Source organism: Sminthopsis crassicaudata, chromosome 1, assembly GCF_048593235.1.
Source record: "Sminthopsis crassicaudata isolate SCR6 chromosome 1, ASM4859323v1, whole genome shotgun sequence".
In the NCBI taxonomy this organism is placed as follows: domain Eukaryota; kingdom Metazoa; phylum Chordata; class Mammalia; order Dasyuromorphia; family Dasyuridae; genus Sminthopsis; species Sminthopsis crassicaudata.
The window spans coordinates 4,625,213-4,639,943 of record NC_133617.1 but is presented as its reverse complement, the minus strand read 5'-3'; the positions used below and the strand labels follow the sequence as shown (position 1 = coordinate 4,639,943).

The following is a 14,731-nucleotide window of genomic DNA, read 5'->3' as shown; positions in this document are numbered from 1 at the left end:
ACCTATAAAATGGATATAGCAGATTGAATTGCCACAGAAATTCTGACAACAAGTTTTTTTCTTAAGATTCACTTGAAATAAAAAGACACAGAGGTGAGATTTGTACTGGCAATAAAGTTATTCAGTACTGTATTAGAAATGTTAGTTTTTGCAATAAGAGAAAAAAAAGAGATTAAAGGAATTAGAATAGGTGAGGAGGAAACCAAATTATCACTCTTTGCAGATGATATGAAGATATACTTAGAAAATCAACTAAAAACTACTAGGAATAATTCACAATTTTAACCAAATTGCATGACCCAACATCAGCATTTTAATATATTACCAACAAACAAAATCCAGCAGCAAGAAATATAAAGAGAAATTTCATTTGAAATAATTGTAGAAAATATAAAATATTTGGGAGTCTACCTGTAGAGCCACAACTCTAGAGAAGGAGGCTTGAAATAAGGATACTTACAACAAGATGTTTATTTAGTGGAATTGATGAGATATTAGTTCTCTACTTTACATATCCTCATTACTTAGCATGGTGATGTTGCTATAATTGGAATAGGGAATTTAAGGGCTGAGAGACCTGGGGACAAAGTCAGACTCGGACTGAGACTGGTGTAGACTGGCAGACTGGCAGACTGCTCAAGGAGACGGGCTCAAACTGAAACTGGGTCAGACTGTGACAGACACAGACTGTAAAGGACTCAATAAAGACTTTAGAGTCTATTTCTGTCCATCCTCATGGTGATTATCCTGCTGAGATGAAGGCCTTCTGGAGGACCTCCAGAAAGTTAGCCCGGGTATTACATCTACCAAGGAAAAGTGATGAACTATATGAATACAATTACAAAAGACTTTCCCCATAAATAAAGTCATATCTAATCTCTAGGGAAAATAGCAAGTGCTCATGGTTAGGCCAAGTTAATATAATAAAAATTTGCTGCCTAAATTGATCTACTTATTCGATGCTATACCAATCAACATGAACAAAATAGAAATGGCTGAGAAGAAAATGTACTCCTTTCTCTCTCCACTTCGTTTTTCCCCAAGATCTATCATATCTAACTTTTCTAGTATTCTGTTTACTTCTTTAATTTCTTTCTTATTTATTTTGTGGTTTGATTGATCTAATTCTGAGAGTGCAAGGTTGAGATCTCCTACTATTATAGTATTGCTGTCTATTCCTTCTTGTAGCTCTCTTAATTCCTTTTTTAAGAATTTAGATGCTATACCACTTGTTACACATACGTTTAATATTGATATTGGTTCATTATCTATGCTACTCTTTAGCAAGATATAGTGACCTTCCTTATCTCTTTTAATTAGATCAATTTTTGCTTTTGCTTGATCTGAGATCAGAATGGCTACCACTGCTTTTCTGACTTCACCTGAAGCATAGTAGATTCTGTTCCAACCTTTTACTTTACTTTTTATGTATCGCCCTGCTTCAAGTGTGTTTCCTGTGAACAACATATTGTAGGATTCTGGGTTCACTCCATGTTCATCCTCCTCCTTTCTTTCTTTCAGATAGAATAGGTTTCCTGTTCCTCTTCGTGAGATGTAAAAACCCCCCATTACCGTTTTTCTGGTCAAATTGCCTTTCCACCTCTGGTTTCTAGAACAAAGTACACATGTGTTCTTTATATATTTTTTTAGCAGAAGTATAGTTCCCAATATTTTTTTTTACCTTTTTAGGTTTCTCTTGAGTTCTATATTTGTAGATCAATTGTTTTGTTTAGTTCCAATTTTTTCATCAGAAATAGATGAAATTCACTTATTTCATTGAATGTCCATCTTATTCCCTGGAAAAAACAAATGCTCATTTTGGCAGTTTAAGTTATTTTTGGCTGTATAGCCAATTCCTTACCTTTCAGAATATCATATTCCAGGACCTTTGATCCTTTACTATGGACATTGCTAGCTCCTGGGTGACCCAGTAATTGATTTTTTTCCTAGCAATTTGCAGAATTTTTCCTTCATCTGATGGTTCTGGAATTTGGCCACGATTATTTTTTGGTGTTTTGATTTTAGGGTCCCTTTCAGTAGGTGATTGATGAACTCTTTGAATTTATATTTTTAGCCTCTGTTTCTATAACATCTGGGAAGTTCTCTTTGATAAAACCTGATGTCTAGGCTCTTTTTTTCATCATATTTTTCATGAAGTCCAATAATTCTCAAATTTTCTCTCCTAGATCTATTTTCTATGTCCGTTGTTTTCCCAAGATGATATTTTATATTTTTTCCATTGTTTCAATTTTTTGGTTTTGCTTTACTGATTCTTGGTGTTTCCTCGAGTCATTCAATTCCATTTGTTCAATTCTGATGTTTAAGGAATTATTTTCTATACTCACTTTTTTATATCTTTTTCTCATTATGCAATTGAGGTTTTAAGCAAGTTGTTTTATTTTATGCAAAGGAAAGGCTTGGGAGGAGGGATAGGTGTAATCACAAGAGGCCAGATGTGGGAGTCTGGGCTGATGATTACCTTTTGGGAGGTTCATGACTCTCAAGCATACCACAGTGTTGTGGCAAAACAAGTTTATGACCTACCCTGGCTGACCACAGGACCAGGTGGATGTGAAGCTCACTACTCCAGTATCGGTGACATACAACCACACTGGCAACTCCATTTGATACTGGGTCAGATGAAATTCAGAAACCTCTTGTCAGAATGTAAAAGAAGCTCCCAGTACCCAGCAGAGGGCTTCAGAGCTACTCACATTTGACTGAGCTTGAAAGGAGCCTGGTATGGAAAATCCTTGAACCAGATGACCCTCAACTTGCTTTGACTTGGTCAGGATTTGAGTTTCTGTTCCTAGAAACCCCTAACATTGCTTTCTAAAAACTGCTGCATGCTTACGGTCACTCAAAAGTCACTGGAACAAATGATGCCATATAGTCTTTTCCTCATTCATTCCAAGAGAAGAGAATCAGGAGAAATTATATCCTCACCCTAAGCACAAGTTGGGAGTTGTTTTGAGTACTGCAATTCTTCATCCCACCAATCAGTCCCAGTCACTTCTCCAGGTCTCTCTTGCTCCAAGTTCAACTGAAATGGTAATTGTCAATGACACTTAAAAGAGGTTTACTTATTTAATTCAAAATCTTTGATTGAAATAATCTTATTCACTATATCAATTTTCCATTCTTACCCCAGTACTGGAGGAAAGGAGAAAATAATCAGATTGGAAGGAGAAATATATGGAGAATTGTAACAGTTAGGGACTTCAATCTCAACTTTTAGACCCAGACAAGTCTAACAAAATTATAAATAATGATTTGAATAAAACTTTAGGAAAATTAGAGATACTAGCTCTTTGGAAATAAATGAATGGCAATATAAAGATATCTAAACACTTAACTGTATATGGCAAATTTATAACAAACAATCCCCTCTACACACAAAGGACTGGAAAACAGAAATATCAAACATATCATTTTTCACAGTGTAATCAAAAGAACATTGAACAAAGATCCTTGAAGACAGAATAAAAAAGGTGAAGATTAAATAACACAATTTTAAAAGACTAGAGCATAGAAGAGTGACAGGAAATTTCATTAAGGAAAATGATTATGAGGCAAAATATTAGCACTTAGATGAGGCTCTGAAAACAATTTTCAGGAATATAAGTATTTATGATGATTTTAAGAATAATATACTTCCTCTGTTTATCTCTTTGTCATGACTACTTTTAATATGGCATTATGTAAAGTCATGAAATCTAACTTTTCTCTTTTGAATTTAACTATATAATAGCTCTGCTCTAGTAAATTATTTAAAAATTTATGTGATAATTTTGATTTCATGAAATTACAAAAGCATAATATAGATGATTGAGAAAACATTGATTTGATCTTCTGAGATTCATTAACCAATGTATTCCAATTGTCTAACAAACTGAAATCAGATCTGCTTAGCTTAGGCCTTCACCATGAATACAAGGGGAGATAGAAGTTTTTAAATATTTAAAATGCTAATTAAAAAGAAAGAATAAAACATCAGGTAATCTGAATTCTAGTAGTATTAAAGGCTAGACAGCTTCCAAGTTGAGAAAGGTAGAGTGAACAGGAATAGTTCCTTGAATTCAGAAAATGAGATGCTCCCTTGCCCAAAATGTCTGAAAAGAATCAATGGAACATGGAAATGAAATATGAAAACTGATTGATTAGTCCAGGGCCAGTTTTCACATAAAACAGATTACTTGAGGTGCACCACTGTGAGAAAATTTCTTGTATCAGTCTTTGAATCTGACTCAATTTCAGGTCAATGTAACCAAGGTTATTGGGTAAGAACCTCTAAGTAGAATGAATAGATGGTCTAGTTCCTTAGCCATGAAGGGCTGAATTCAACCAATGCAAAATTTTTTTTTGTTTTGATAGAAATTGGATTCATAATCGAATAGAAACCAAGCTAGCTACACAATTGAGTGATAAGATGGAGTCAGTGTGAGTAGGTGTCAAATTCTACAGTTAACAATTCAAGGTCTTAATTCCCTCAATTGGGAGAACAAGTACCTTTCTTTACTCTTGTGTTTATTATTATATATAATGATTATTTTTGGCAGAGTTGGGCTTAAATACATCCATTTACACATATGCCCCTTGGAGATGATGCCTCAGAGTTGTTTTAATTTATATTTCCCTAAATATGCGATTTAGAGCATTTTTATATGATCATGAATAGTTTTGATTTTTCATTCTAAAAACTGCCTGTTCATAAAGTTCAAGCACTTCCCAATTAGGAAATGACCCTTATCTTAATAAATTTAGTTAAATTCCCTAAATAATTGGGAAACATAAGGGCTTTATTAGAGAAATTTACCCTAAAATGTTTTCTCCAGTTTCTTATTTCCCTTTTAATTTTTGATATATTGATGTTGTTTGGGGAAAAAATTAATTCCATGAAATCAATATTATCTCTTTTACCATTCATAATTTTCTCTATCCTTTGTTGGGTAATAAATTCTACCTTTTTCCATGCATTTCTAATTTGTTTATGGTGTTATACTTTGTCTAAATTATTTACCCATTTTGACCTTCTCTTGGCACATGGTGTGAGATGCTAGTGGTACTGGAATCTCCCCTAATCCTGAAGTATGGGACATGGGGTCTCTGGCTTCAGGTGTTCCCTCAGTTCTCCCCTCTGACCTGGAACCTGAAACCAAGAACTTCACTCTTCTGTGAATGAGTGTAGCCAGAATCCCTTCCCACTGCTTCTGTATTGATCAGGAATGTGCTAGCTCCTTCTCATGCAGGGCTGCAAGGAGGAAGCACAGCTGGGCCTGCTGTCCCTTATCAGCTGAGATTTCCTTCATGTTCCCCAACTCAGAAGTCCAACTCTGCATACTGTCTAGGTGAAAGTTAGGTTGATGTTATCTTCTAACCCAACTAGCCCTAAGGCTCACTCCTTGCTCTTTCAGTGGTGTTAGCTTGGAGAAGTTTATACTTTTCAAGAGCCAAACCTCCCTCCTGGTCTCTGGAAGACTACTGTTGTATTCCAACTCATATTTATTTTTTAATGGGTCCATGTTTTCCCTGAGATGCAATTATGTCTTGCTTGAGGAGGAAGTGTGGAGAGGTAAAATTTTTCTGACATAATCTGTAATCTTCCCTGAATCCTCTCCTGTCCTCTTTTACCAGTTTGGCTAAATGTTTATTTATTTTGTTCATCTTTTGAAACATCTTAAATTTGTATCTTTTCCAATTTTTTTTGTTTTTTAGTTTATCTATTTCTCCTCTATTTTAAAACATCTCCCATGTTATTCTTATTATAAGTTGGTTTGTATTTTTCTAATGTTTAGGAAATCATATCTGCTTTATTACTCTTTCCTTTTTCTATTTTGTTAATGTGTGTGTTATAATGTGTGCTTTTTTTTTTGCTTCCTGAAGATTGCTTCCCATAAATTTCATATTATTATAAAATGCTATTCTTTTTTTTTCTTTATTTCTTTGAGACAGTCTTTATTTTGGATTTTATTGTAAATCATTATTTCAATCTGCAGCTTTTCTTTATGCTCGGTATAATGATTCCTATTTTTATTGCATTATGGGCAATAAAAGAAATGTTTACTACTCTTGCATTTATTTGCTTTATTTGCAACATACCTTAGGCTCTTATGCATTGCCAATTTTTATGAAAGTTGCACGTGGTTGTGAGGAGTTGGTATATTTTGTGGCAGTATAAGTTGGTAGGATGTCAAAAAGTCTTTTAGTTCCACTTTCTCCAGCAATGTTTTCAATGATCTTATTTGCTTTTGCTTGATTTTGTATTGATTTTATGTGGAACTTAGAGAGGGACCTTAAGGTTCCTTCTTATTTTTGCATTACTATCTACATGTTTTAATTTAGCTATTTTTCTTTTAAATTGAGTGTATATGTTTTATATTGATATCTATTTGTCGTTTATTATTCCCATTATGCACAGGGCAGTTGTTTCCTTTTCCTTATCGTGTGAATAATTATTTTTTGATCGGTCATATAGCCCTCAATAACAACTTTGGGAAAATCAACTGACCTGTCGTCAATTTTTCTTCTCGACTCTCAATTCTATTTTGTTCATGTCTTTGCAATTTAAGTATGTTTCTTATACACAAAAAATTCGGTTTTTTTCTCGTCTTGTCCACACTTTATTGTTGTTGGATTGTTTCACTGATTTGCATAGACATCAGGGCAAGTTAAATTTATACTTTTCTTTATTTGCCTGCAATATTTTTTCCTGAATTAGAATTTTTTTATCTCCATATGGAAAGATAGTATATATATCTTCAGTTAATTTTGTTACATATATTTTGAGGTATCTGACGTAGGAAAAGGAAAGGTGATATATTATCATACTATGACATATCATTTTATATTATATTATACTGTTATGTTATATTATGTTACATTACATTACATTATTTTGTTTTATTTTATATTCTATTATTCTATTTTATTATATGTTATTTTATCATTGTATAAGAAATTCTATGATATATGATATATTATGTTACATAAAATTATATTATTATATAATATTGTATGTTATATTATATTATTATATGATATATTGCCATTCTATAAGAAATGATCGTGGATCACAGCATAGCGTTTTCATTCTTTTTGTGGTTGCATGGTGGCATTTTATTTTCTTTCTCAGTTTGGTTGGTTTTGATTTGATTTCTCTTGGGCAGTGAGATGATTTAATCCATATGTGTGCATATCTTGGATTTAACATCCATTTAACAATATGTTTCATATATATTGCCTAACTGCTCATATGTGGAGGGAGTGAGGGGAAAGGAAGAAATTGAAACACAAGGTTTTGCAAGGGTTCGTGTGGCAAAATTGTCTGTGCATAGAGGCATTGTGGGCCTCCTATCCACCAGACCAAAGCATAACATTGACAGGCAGGACCAATAAGAGAAAAGAGATTCTTTTTCCCCTAGATGGTCCTCTCCTCTGGGCAGAACATCATTAGCCAAGGCAGATTGAGTCCGAACTTGCCCATCTGCTCTACTGTCCATTGCACTGGGTAAGCCCTCCTCACTCTCCCTCATCCCCTGCAGTTGGAGTCCAAAGGAATGTTTCTTTGTTGGCTGCCAGTTGACCTGTGTGTCTCCTTGTGTCTGTGAGTGGGTGGGTGTGAGTGGGTGTGCGTCTGAACATGGCTGCATGGCAGCATGTGTCTGTGTGTGCTTCTGTGAGCTTCTCAATGTTCTAGGTCTCCAAGGGGCTGCTCATTCCAAGAAGAGGGAATCCCAGGAAAAGTCTGGGATGAGGAAAGAGGGGTCCTGGCCACTGTCATTCTTGGGAGACAAAGGTGTCTTCTCCAAAATCCTTGGATCCTGGGGCGAATCTTCCGAGACTGTCTCTGTGAGAGACGTCCAGATTTCCTGTTGCAGACTTTGGGCTTCTTGGGCTCCAGGGGCAGGCTGCATTGGCTGGGAGGGCCCAGAGGGGAGACAGTCGCTCCTGGTCCCCTGGGGGTTTTCTGAGAGGCAGCCGGATGCCTCCAGTAGGGAGAAGAGAGCCTCCTCGGGACTGAGCTCATGAGGCATGGCAAGTGGAGAAGTGGGGGGCCCCATGGCCACATCTTCCAAGCTTGGCAGACTCTTGCTGTGGCTGCTGCTGGGAGGGGAGTAAAAGAAAGAATGCAAGGATGGCTGGGGCTGCTGGGGGGCACTCCAGAGGACAGGGATCCCGCTGCTGTTTTCCAGGATAGGAGCCTCTTGCACACCCAGCAGGTGGCCAGGGCCCTCAGAAGCTGCTTGTGAGAAGGTGGAGGGGCTGCACGCTGCAGCTGTAACAAGCGGGTCCTGGGCTTCTCCATCGGACCTCCCTGAACCCGTTGCCTGGCTGCCTGAAGGAGCAGAAGATAAACGTCTCCTCTTGGGAGCTCCCTCAGCCAGGGCTGCCTCTTCCAGCTCTATTTGCCTCAGAAGGAGCCAGATTTGCTCTTCAACACTTGGCTCTCCGTGGGCTCCAGGGACAGGGTGCAGAGGTAGAGATGGGCTGCTGTCCCCACCGCTGTCCTGGGAGGGTTCTGCCGGCAATGTGGGCTCCTGCAGGAGGTCGAGCAGACCCTCTAGACCGAAGCCATAAGACGCGGCAAGTGGAGCAGTGGAGGTCTGCAGGCTGCTGGGAGTGCAGTCCAAGGCCCAGTCCCTGGGCTGCTGGGGCTGCTGCATGGCCCAGCAGGCCGCGGGGATCGCGCTGTTCCCCCCCTGCACAGCGGCCTCTTCTGTTCCCAGCAGGCCGCCAGGGCGCTCAGCAGCTGCTGCTGGGGAGGCTTTGGCGCCGGCTTCTGGAGCTGGCAGCCGCTGGGCCTGGGCTGCTCGCTGGGGCCTCGCTGAGGACATGGCGGGGCTGCCTGCAGGCCCAGGAGACAGACGCCTCTTCTTGGGGGCCCTTTCCCCCGGGGCTGCAGCTTCCGAGTCCGTCAGGGTGCCGCCAGGCCAGATTTCCCTGCACCTGGCCCGGCGCTCTTGGGGCACTGGCCGTTGGCCGGCGGGGTCCGGAGCCGCCTCTGAGGAGGGGGCGGCGGCGGCTGGTCCCGGCGGCTGCCCGGCGCTCAAGGCTCCTGCCGAGGGCGCGTCTGTGCGGAAGGCCCTGGCATAGGGATTGTGCTCGATTTTGAGGCGGATGAGCTCCCGGTTGCGATAAGCAGTCACGGCAATGAACTCGGTCTCGGGGAAGCTGAAGACGTGGCTCCGGGAGGGGGCGCCCGGCGCTCCCTGGTCTCCACAGGCGACTTCTTCCACGTGGAGCCGGGGCCGGTACCGGTGCTGAGACCGGAGCCGGAGGGCGCGCGGCGCGCTCCGGCCAGCGGGCTCCTCGTTGCTGAGCTTGAGCATTTTAAAGGCGATCTCGCGCCCCATCCAGTGCGCGCCCGTGTTGGGGGAGTCTGGGTGCGCATACACCTGGTTCCCGGGAACGTGGCTCTCTTCGACTCCACCCGGAGCCCACCCGGCCTCCTCATAGCGCCAGTGATGCTGGTCGACGCGCACCATGTCCACAGAGACGCGGTAGCGGGCCCGGGGGTCCATGCCCCGGATGTGGTAAGCCAGGAAGGGGAACATGGCCCGGCCCGGCCTGCTGAGGCGCATTTCGTTCTGCTGCCGATGGAACGTGAGCCACAGGGAATGGTTGCAGAGGACGACCTGGAGCGTTCCGGAGCAAGCGGCGCCGCAGTTCTCCAGGGGAGGCTGCTGGTGCCCCGCCGCCGAGGGCTGCTTCGGCGAGGAGGGATGGCCCGAGACAGGAGAAGGGCCGGGATCCGCGCCCTGCGGGGCGTCAGGAGCACAGCCCATCGGGGGCTGGTTCTCAGCTCCGACGCCTTCCCTGTGGGGCCCCCGGGAGGGGCGGTCCTGCCCGGCGGCACTGGGGCCTGGGGCCTTCTTGGCCAAGAACATGGCCGCCTGAGGGCCTAGAGGGGCTGCGGGAGTGAGCATCGCTGCTGGACTGGCCACGTCCTCCTTAGGGCCGGTCTGTAGTGTTCTCTTGTCCGTCAATTAAAATCCTTCTCTGGGAGGAGGTTTCTTTTCTTGAAATCCTTTTCTCCCCGAGCAGGCTTCTTCTGGAGCCTCCAGCCAGAGCAGAGCTTGAATCTGGAATCCTCTTCTTCCTCAATCCTGGCTCTGAATCTCCTCGAGCTTCCCTGAAGTTCTCCTGGGAAGTCTTGTCATTAACCCACTCCAGACTGCTTTCTTACCAACTGCCTTCTCCTTTTATCCTCCCAGAGAATGGGATTGTGGGTACTCCCAGGGGCCTGTGGGAACTCCTACAACCAATGAGCTTGCTCCTTTTAAAGGGCTAAACTCCTTTTCACAAGTCTAAAGGTGTAAACTCCTTTTCAAGGTGTGAACTAAAGATGTGAACCCTGAGCTAGAGAATTGTTAAGGACCGACTTAGCTCCTACTAAGGACCTAACATCTCCCCTTTTCTTTTGATTTAGAGCATAGGGTGGTCATGACTTTGAAACCTAAATCCATCAATATGGGAGGTATTACCTATAATTACAGAAATTACATGAAGGCATAGTATTATGACACATGCTAGAAGTGATGTAACAAATAACATGATGAAATAATCATAAATTGAGAATTTATACATGTCCATAAGCCCATTGTCCATTAGTTCATGTGCCAGAAAGCCAATAAATTCCTGCAAGTTTTAAAATCCTACAATAGTCTCATCTTCTTTTTCTTTCATCTAACATTACTAAAGCACTTGGATGAAATTGTAGGTATGAAGTGTATCTTTGGAAATTAAGTTTGGTTTGGAATTGTAGTGTTCACTTAATTCCTCTCCCTACTTAATTCCCATTCCTCTAGATCCAATTCTTTTTCCAGAGAAAAACAAGGACATATGACCTGCACAGTTTTTAAAAGTTCAGTGATCTCCTAAAATCACAAGTTTTTCATAACCTTGTCAATGCTCTCTAAACAGTTTCCTTGAACAGAAACAGAAGCTGTTTTCTAAAAATGGGCCCCATTGTGCTGAAATTCTAATTGAGCTCTTTAAGAAAGTTTCCTTGTTACTCATGCTGATTTCTGGGTCAGTTCCTCAGATCTCCCAGGCGATCAGTCAGTCAATAAGCATTTGTTATGTGCTTAGTACCTGCCAGAGACATTGCCAAGAATTCCCCCACCACTTATCTACACTCAAACATTCAAGAGGGTTAATAATGAAGGGGTAATTGATGTAAAAAGGAGGTGTTTGTGATACATATCAGGCTGCCTGAGCTCTGGACCCTATAATCTAATCTTAGAATGAGTCTCTTTGAAGTTCATGAGTTCTATGGAACTTGTTGCTTGCTTCTGATCTGCTCCCCACTCCTGAAGGTGGCTGTACAAAAATTTCTGCAGGTTCTGGCCCTGAGGTTTGGTCTGGAGTAGATCTACAGAAACCCTCGGCTGTTCCCTAACATTACCCAGTTGTTTCACATCTACAACACCTACTATAAGGATTCCAGGACATTGGAGAGCTCCCTGCAGTGGCTGTCAGGTCAGGGCCTGACCTCCACTCCAAATTTTAGCTGTGAGAGGCAGGACAAGGTAATAGCTATTATTGGAGGAGCCATGTCTGCTCTTTCTGTCCAGATAGGGACACTACTGGAGCTCTACAGATTCCCACAGATAAGAGTTTGTGACAACTTGTACCCCTTTTTTTTTAAAGGGAACATATCCAAAATCAAACAAGATAAAGGGAAGAAACCATACTTTTATTTTGTGCTGACTATGTGCTATAGGTGTTCTAAGAGCTTTAAAATACAGCATTTGACCTTTAGAAGTATGTTGGGAGGTAAGTGCCGTTATTATTCTTCCTTTCATTGTTCAAGAAATTGTAACTGAGAGAAATTAATTGACTTGCCCAAAATCACGCAGAAAACAAGATTAAGGATTTTTTGAAGTTTAAATTTAAATTTTTTAAATTTAAATTTAAAATTTGAATTTAAAATCTGCTACCAAACAAAGAAAAAAGGACAATTGATCACTTTTAACAACAATTTATTTAAAATCAATTTCCCCCATGGAAGATCTATTAAGAGCAGTAATTTAGAGTTGAGAAGTACAAGAATTGCAATTGGTCACAGCTAGTCACAGATGCAAAAGGATATCTAATCACTAAGGCTTATTAACAGTCCTTATGATCAAAGGGAGAGACTCATTGAAAATGGTATCTACAAACTAGATCAGCTGTCCAAATATGATTTCTTTACCACACTACATTTGGCAATCCCAAAATTACACTAATCTTTCTTCTCCTTTAATAAAGTAGGAACATGGCAGTACAGAAACAAATGCAAATTCCACTTTCACATGAACAGAGAAGCAAAATCGTTTTTGTGGATGTTTCAGATTAAAAAAAAAAAGTTAAAGTTCATTTCTCATTTGGAAGAAAAAGAAATAAGTTACCAACAGTTGAAATTGATAAAACTTTAATGTTGACTTCGTTATCAAAATGGAAAAAAAAATGTTTAAACATACACCATACACCATACACTATCTGACCTAACACTGACTCTCTAAGAATCTTTTCAAGAGAATGCAAAAACAAAAACTATAACTAACCCCGAGGATTTTTTTATGCTTTACAAAATCTCAGTTGCAGGGAAACTAGATTCTTGACTTAGTTTTTAAAGCTAATTCAAAATCTTCCTTTGTAAGTGTCCAGGTATCTGGCGAATTTCTTCTTCTAAACCAACTTCCATCTATTTCCACATTTGTTACAGAAAACATATGTTGTCATAGGTTCATAAGGACTTAGGGTGTGAAACTGGATCTAGGTACCGTTCTTCTTGTTACATTTGCCACATCGAAATAGGTCCGTTTGGGTCCCACCCGTCCGGGCCATTTGATGTATTCTAATAGCTTCTTTGGTCAGGTTTCTGCGCATCTCTTTAAGTTCCTCACTAGCCATTTCGACTGCAGTCATTCTAGCAAAGGAATCTGGAGGTATGTTCCCACACAGTACGTTTTTCCTTAAGTTTGGCTTCTTTGCATCCTTGAGATTTGCTGTTCTCCTTCGTAGCCTGTTTTGATACTTCATGTCCCTGTTCCGTAACTCCTGATATACAGCTTCCTCAATCTGAGCGCCCAGTTCTTCTATATCGGCGCCAATAGCGCAGTAGTCACCTCCAGTTCTGAGGGCTGCAGCAAGCAACTCTCGGCACTTGATTGGAACCGAATCTGAAGTGCTTGGTGCCCGGGGGAAAGCTTTAATGAAGGAATCAGAAGCCTTTGTCTCTTCCTTTGCTTTGCTCCTGCAGCTCCTTTCTCGTTTTGCCTCAGGCCTACATTGGGAAGAGTGAGCAGGTCCCTTTTTTGCTTGCTTCAGTCTTGGAGGGCCCAGAGACCGACTTCTTCCAGCGTGAGACGAGAGACTTGGCTAATGATGTGACTTCTTCATCTGTGCTCTGCTTGCGCACAGTATTTACCGATATTCCAATTTTTGTGGACCTCAATAATTCCAGAGTCATGGGAACGTCTTGAAGTTCCTTTAGTAAATCCAGTGCCCCGGCCATGTTCTTGTTCTGCACCATCTTATCTATCTTCTTGGCTGTGGGAAGGATCTCCACCTCCATGGCTCGGGTGCTTTTCCAACCCCACTCTCGCCCACACCCCGAGGGGATGGGACACGGGACAAGCGGGAGCAAGAGGGTGATGTCAGAAGAGAAAGCGTGGGAGAGGTGCAGCAGTCCCAGGATGTCAAGAAGAGACACCCACCGAGAACCAAGGCCCAGGGCCCTCTCAGCCACAAATAAAGACCGGGCTTGGGGACTGCTCCTCTCAGGCGCGGGGGACTGCTCCTCCCAGGCACAGACAGCGGATGGAGCGGGCTGGACTTTGGAGAAGTATACTTGAAGGTACTGTCTTCTTGCTTCCTTTCCTGGAAAGGGACTGAGATTGCTGCCCCCAGCCTGCATGTCTTTCTCTAGAATCAACCATACTGGTGATGTCTTCTCTCTGGAAAGGCCCACTAGACTGTGAGGTAAAGGGTAGAGGGCATCAGGAGTTTCCCTCAATTTTGATAAACAATGGAAGGGTTTTGTGGGTATTATGGGATTTGATTGGGATCAGTTAAAGGGCAAAAGGAAAGTCAACATAGATGAATCCTGATTTGGAAGTAGCCCCAAAACATTTCTTTCATTTTATTATTCTTTTGAATTTATGGGCTAACATGGTATCAAGAAAGGATAGTTGCTCGTGAATCTGTCACTCATTTATGCATACCTTGCTAATCATGGAAAATAAATAAATCACAAGTCATCATTTGTTGGAATACACTGGAGTCACCTGACAGTGGCTGCTGGAATACATCTCTTGTGACAGGATGATACAAGGAGACTGAGAGGCAGTTGTTCTGTGACCTCTCTGACTGAGAGGCCACTGCATTGTCTGACCTCTTAAATACTCTATTACAATTTAATCCATTCATCATACTGAGTACAAGCCTATCATATCACCAGGAAACCATTATATGTCATAAGATTCATTCAAACATACTGAACCAGAGAACTATTTATCACCATGCTAAACTAGATACCCATCTTCTTCTGCATGTTAACTCCTTTTGGAAGAATCTTTGTTTCAAGTACACTTCTCCAGAGTTCTGGCCCATTCCAATCATCTTGTGTCCTATATCCTTCCCAGCCCCTTTTCCTGTGGCCTAGAGTAGGCTCCTGTTTTGGGAAACTAGACACACAGTCCTCCGCTTAAACAGAGACAGAAAGAGAGACAAAGAGGGCCACCAA

General features: G+C 41.4%; 1 protein-coding gene across 1 annotated transcript; it reads right to left on the bottom strand.

Annotated features, from left to right (window-relative positions):
- Positions 1 to 12,759: 12,759 nt before the first annotated feature.
- On the bottom strand, positions 12,760 to 13,519 carry LOC141551607 (transcription elongation factor A protein 1-like). The gene is made up of 2 exons (XM_074283401.1): positions 13,275 to 13,519; positions 12,760 to 13,240 (listed from the first exon to the last, which is right to left on the bottom strand). Exons 1-2 carry the CDS (start codon positions 13,517 to 13,519, stop codon positions 12,760 to 12,762), a joined length of 726 nt encoding a protein of 241 aa, XP_074139502.1.
- Between the last annotated feature and the right edge of the window lie 1,212 nt (positions 13,520 to 14,731).

Excerpts from the sequence above, each read along its gene's own strand:
- LOC141551607 (XM_074283401.1), bottom strand. The coding sequence starts at position 13,519 with ATGGTGCAGAACAAGAACATGGCCGGGGCACTGGATTTACTAAAGGAA. Across the intron at positions 13,241-13,274 it reads ACCTGCTCACTCTTCCCAAT|GAGCAAAGCAAAGGAAGAGA; the intron begins GTAGGCCTGAGG and ends AAGGAGCTGCAG.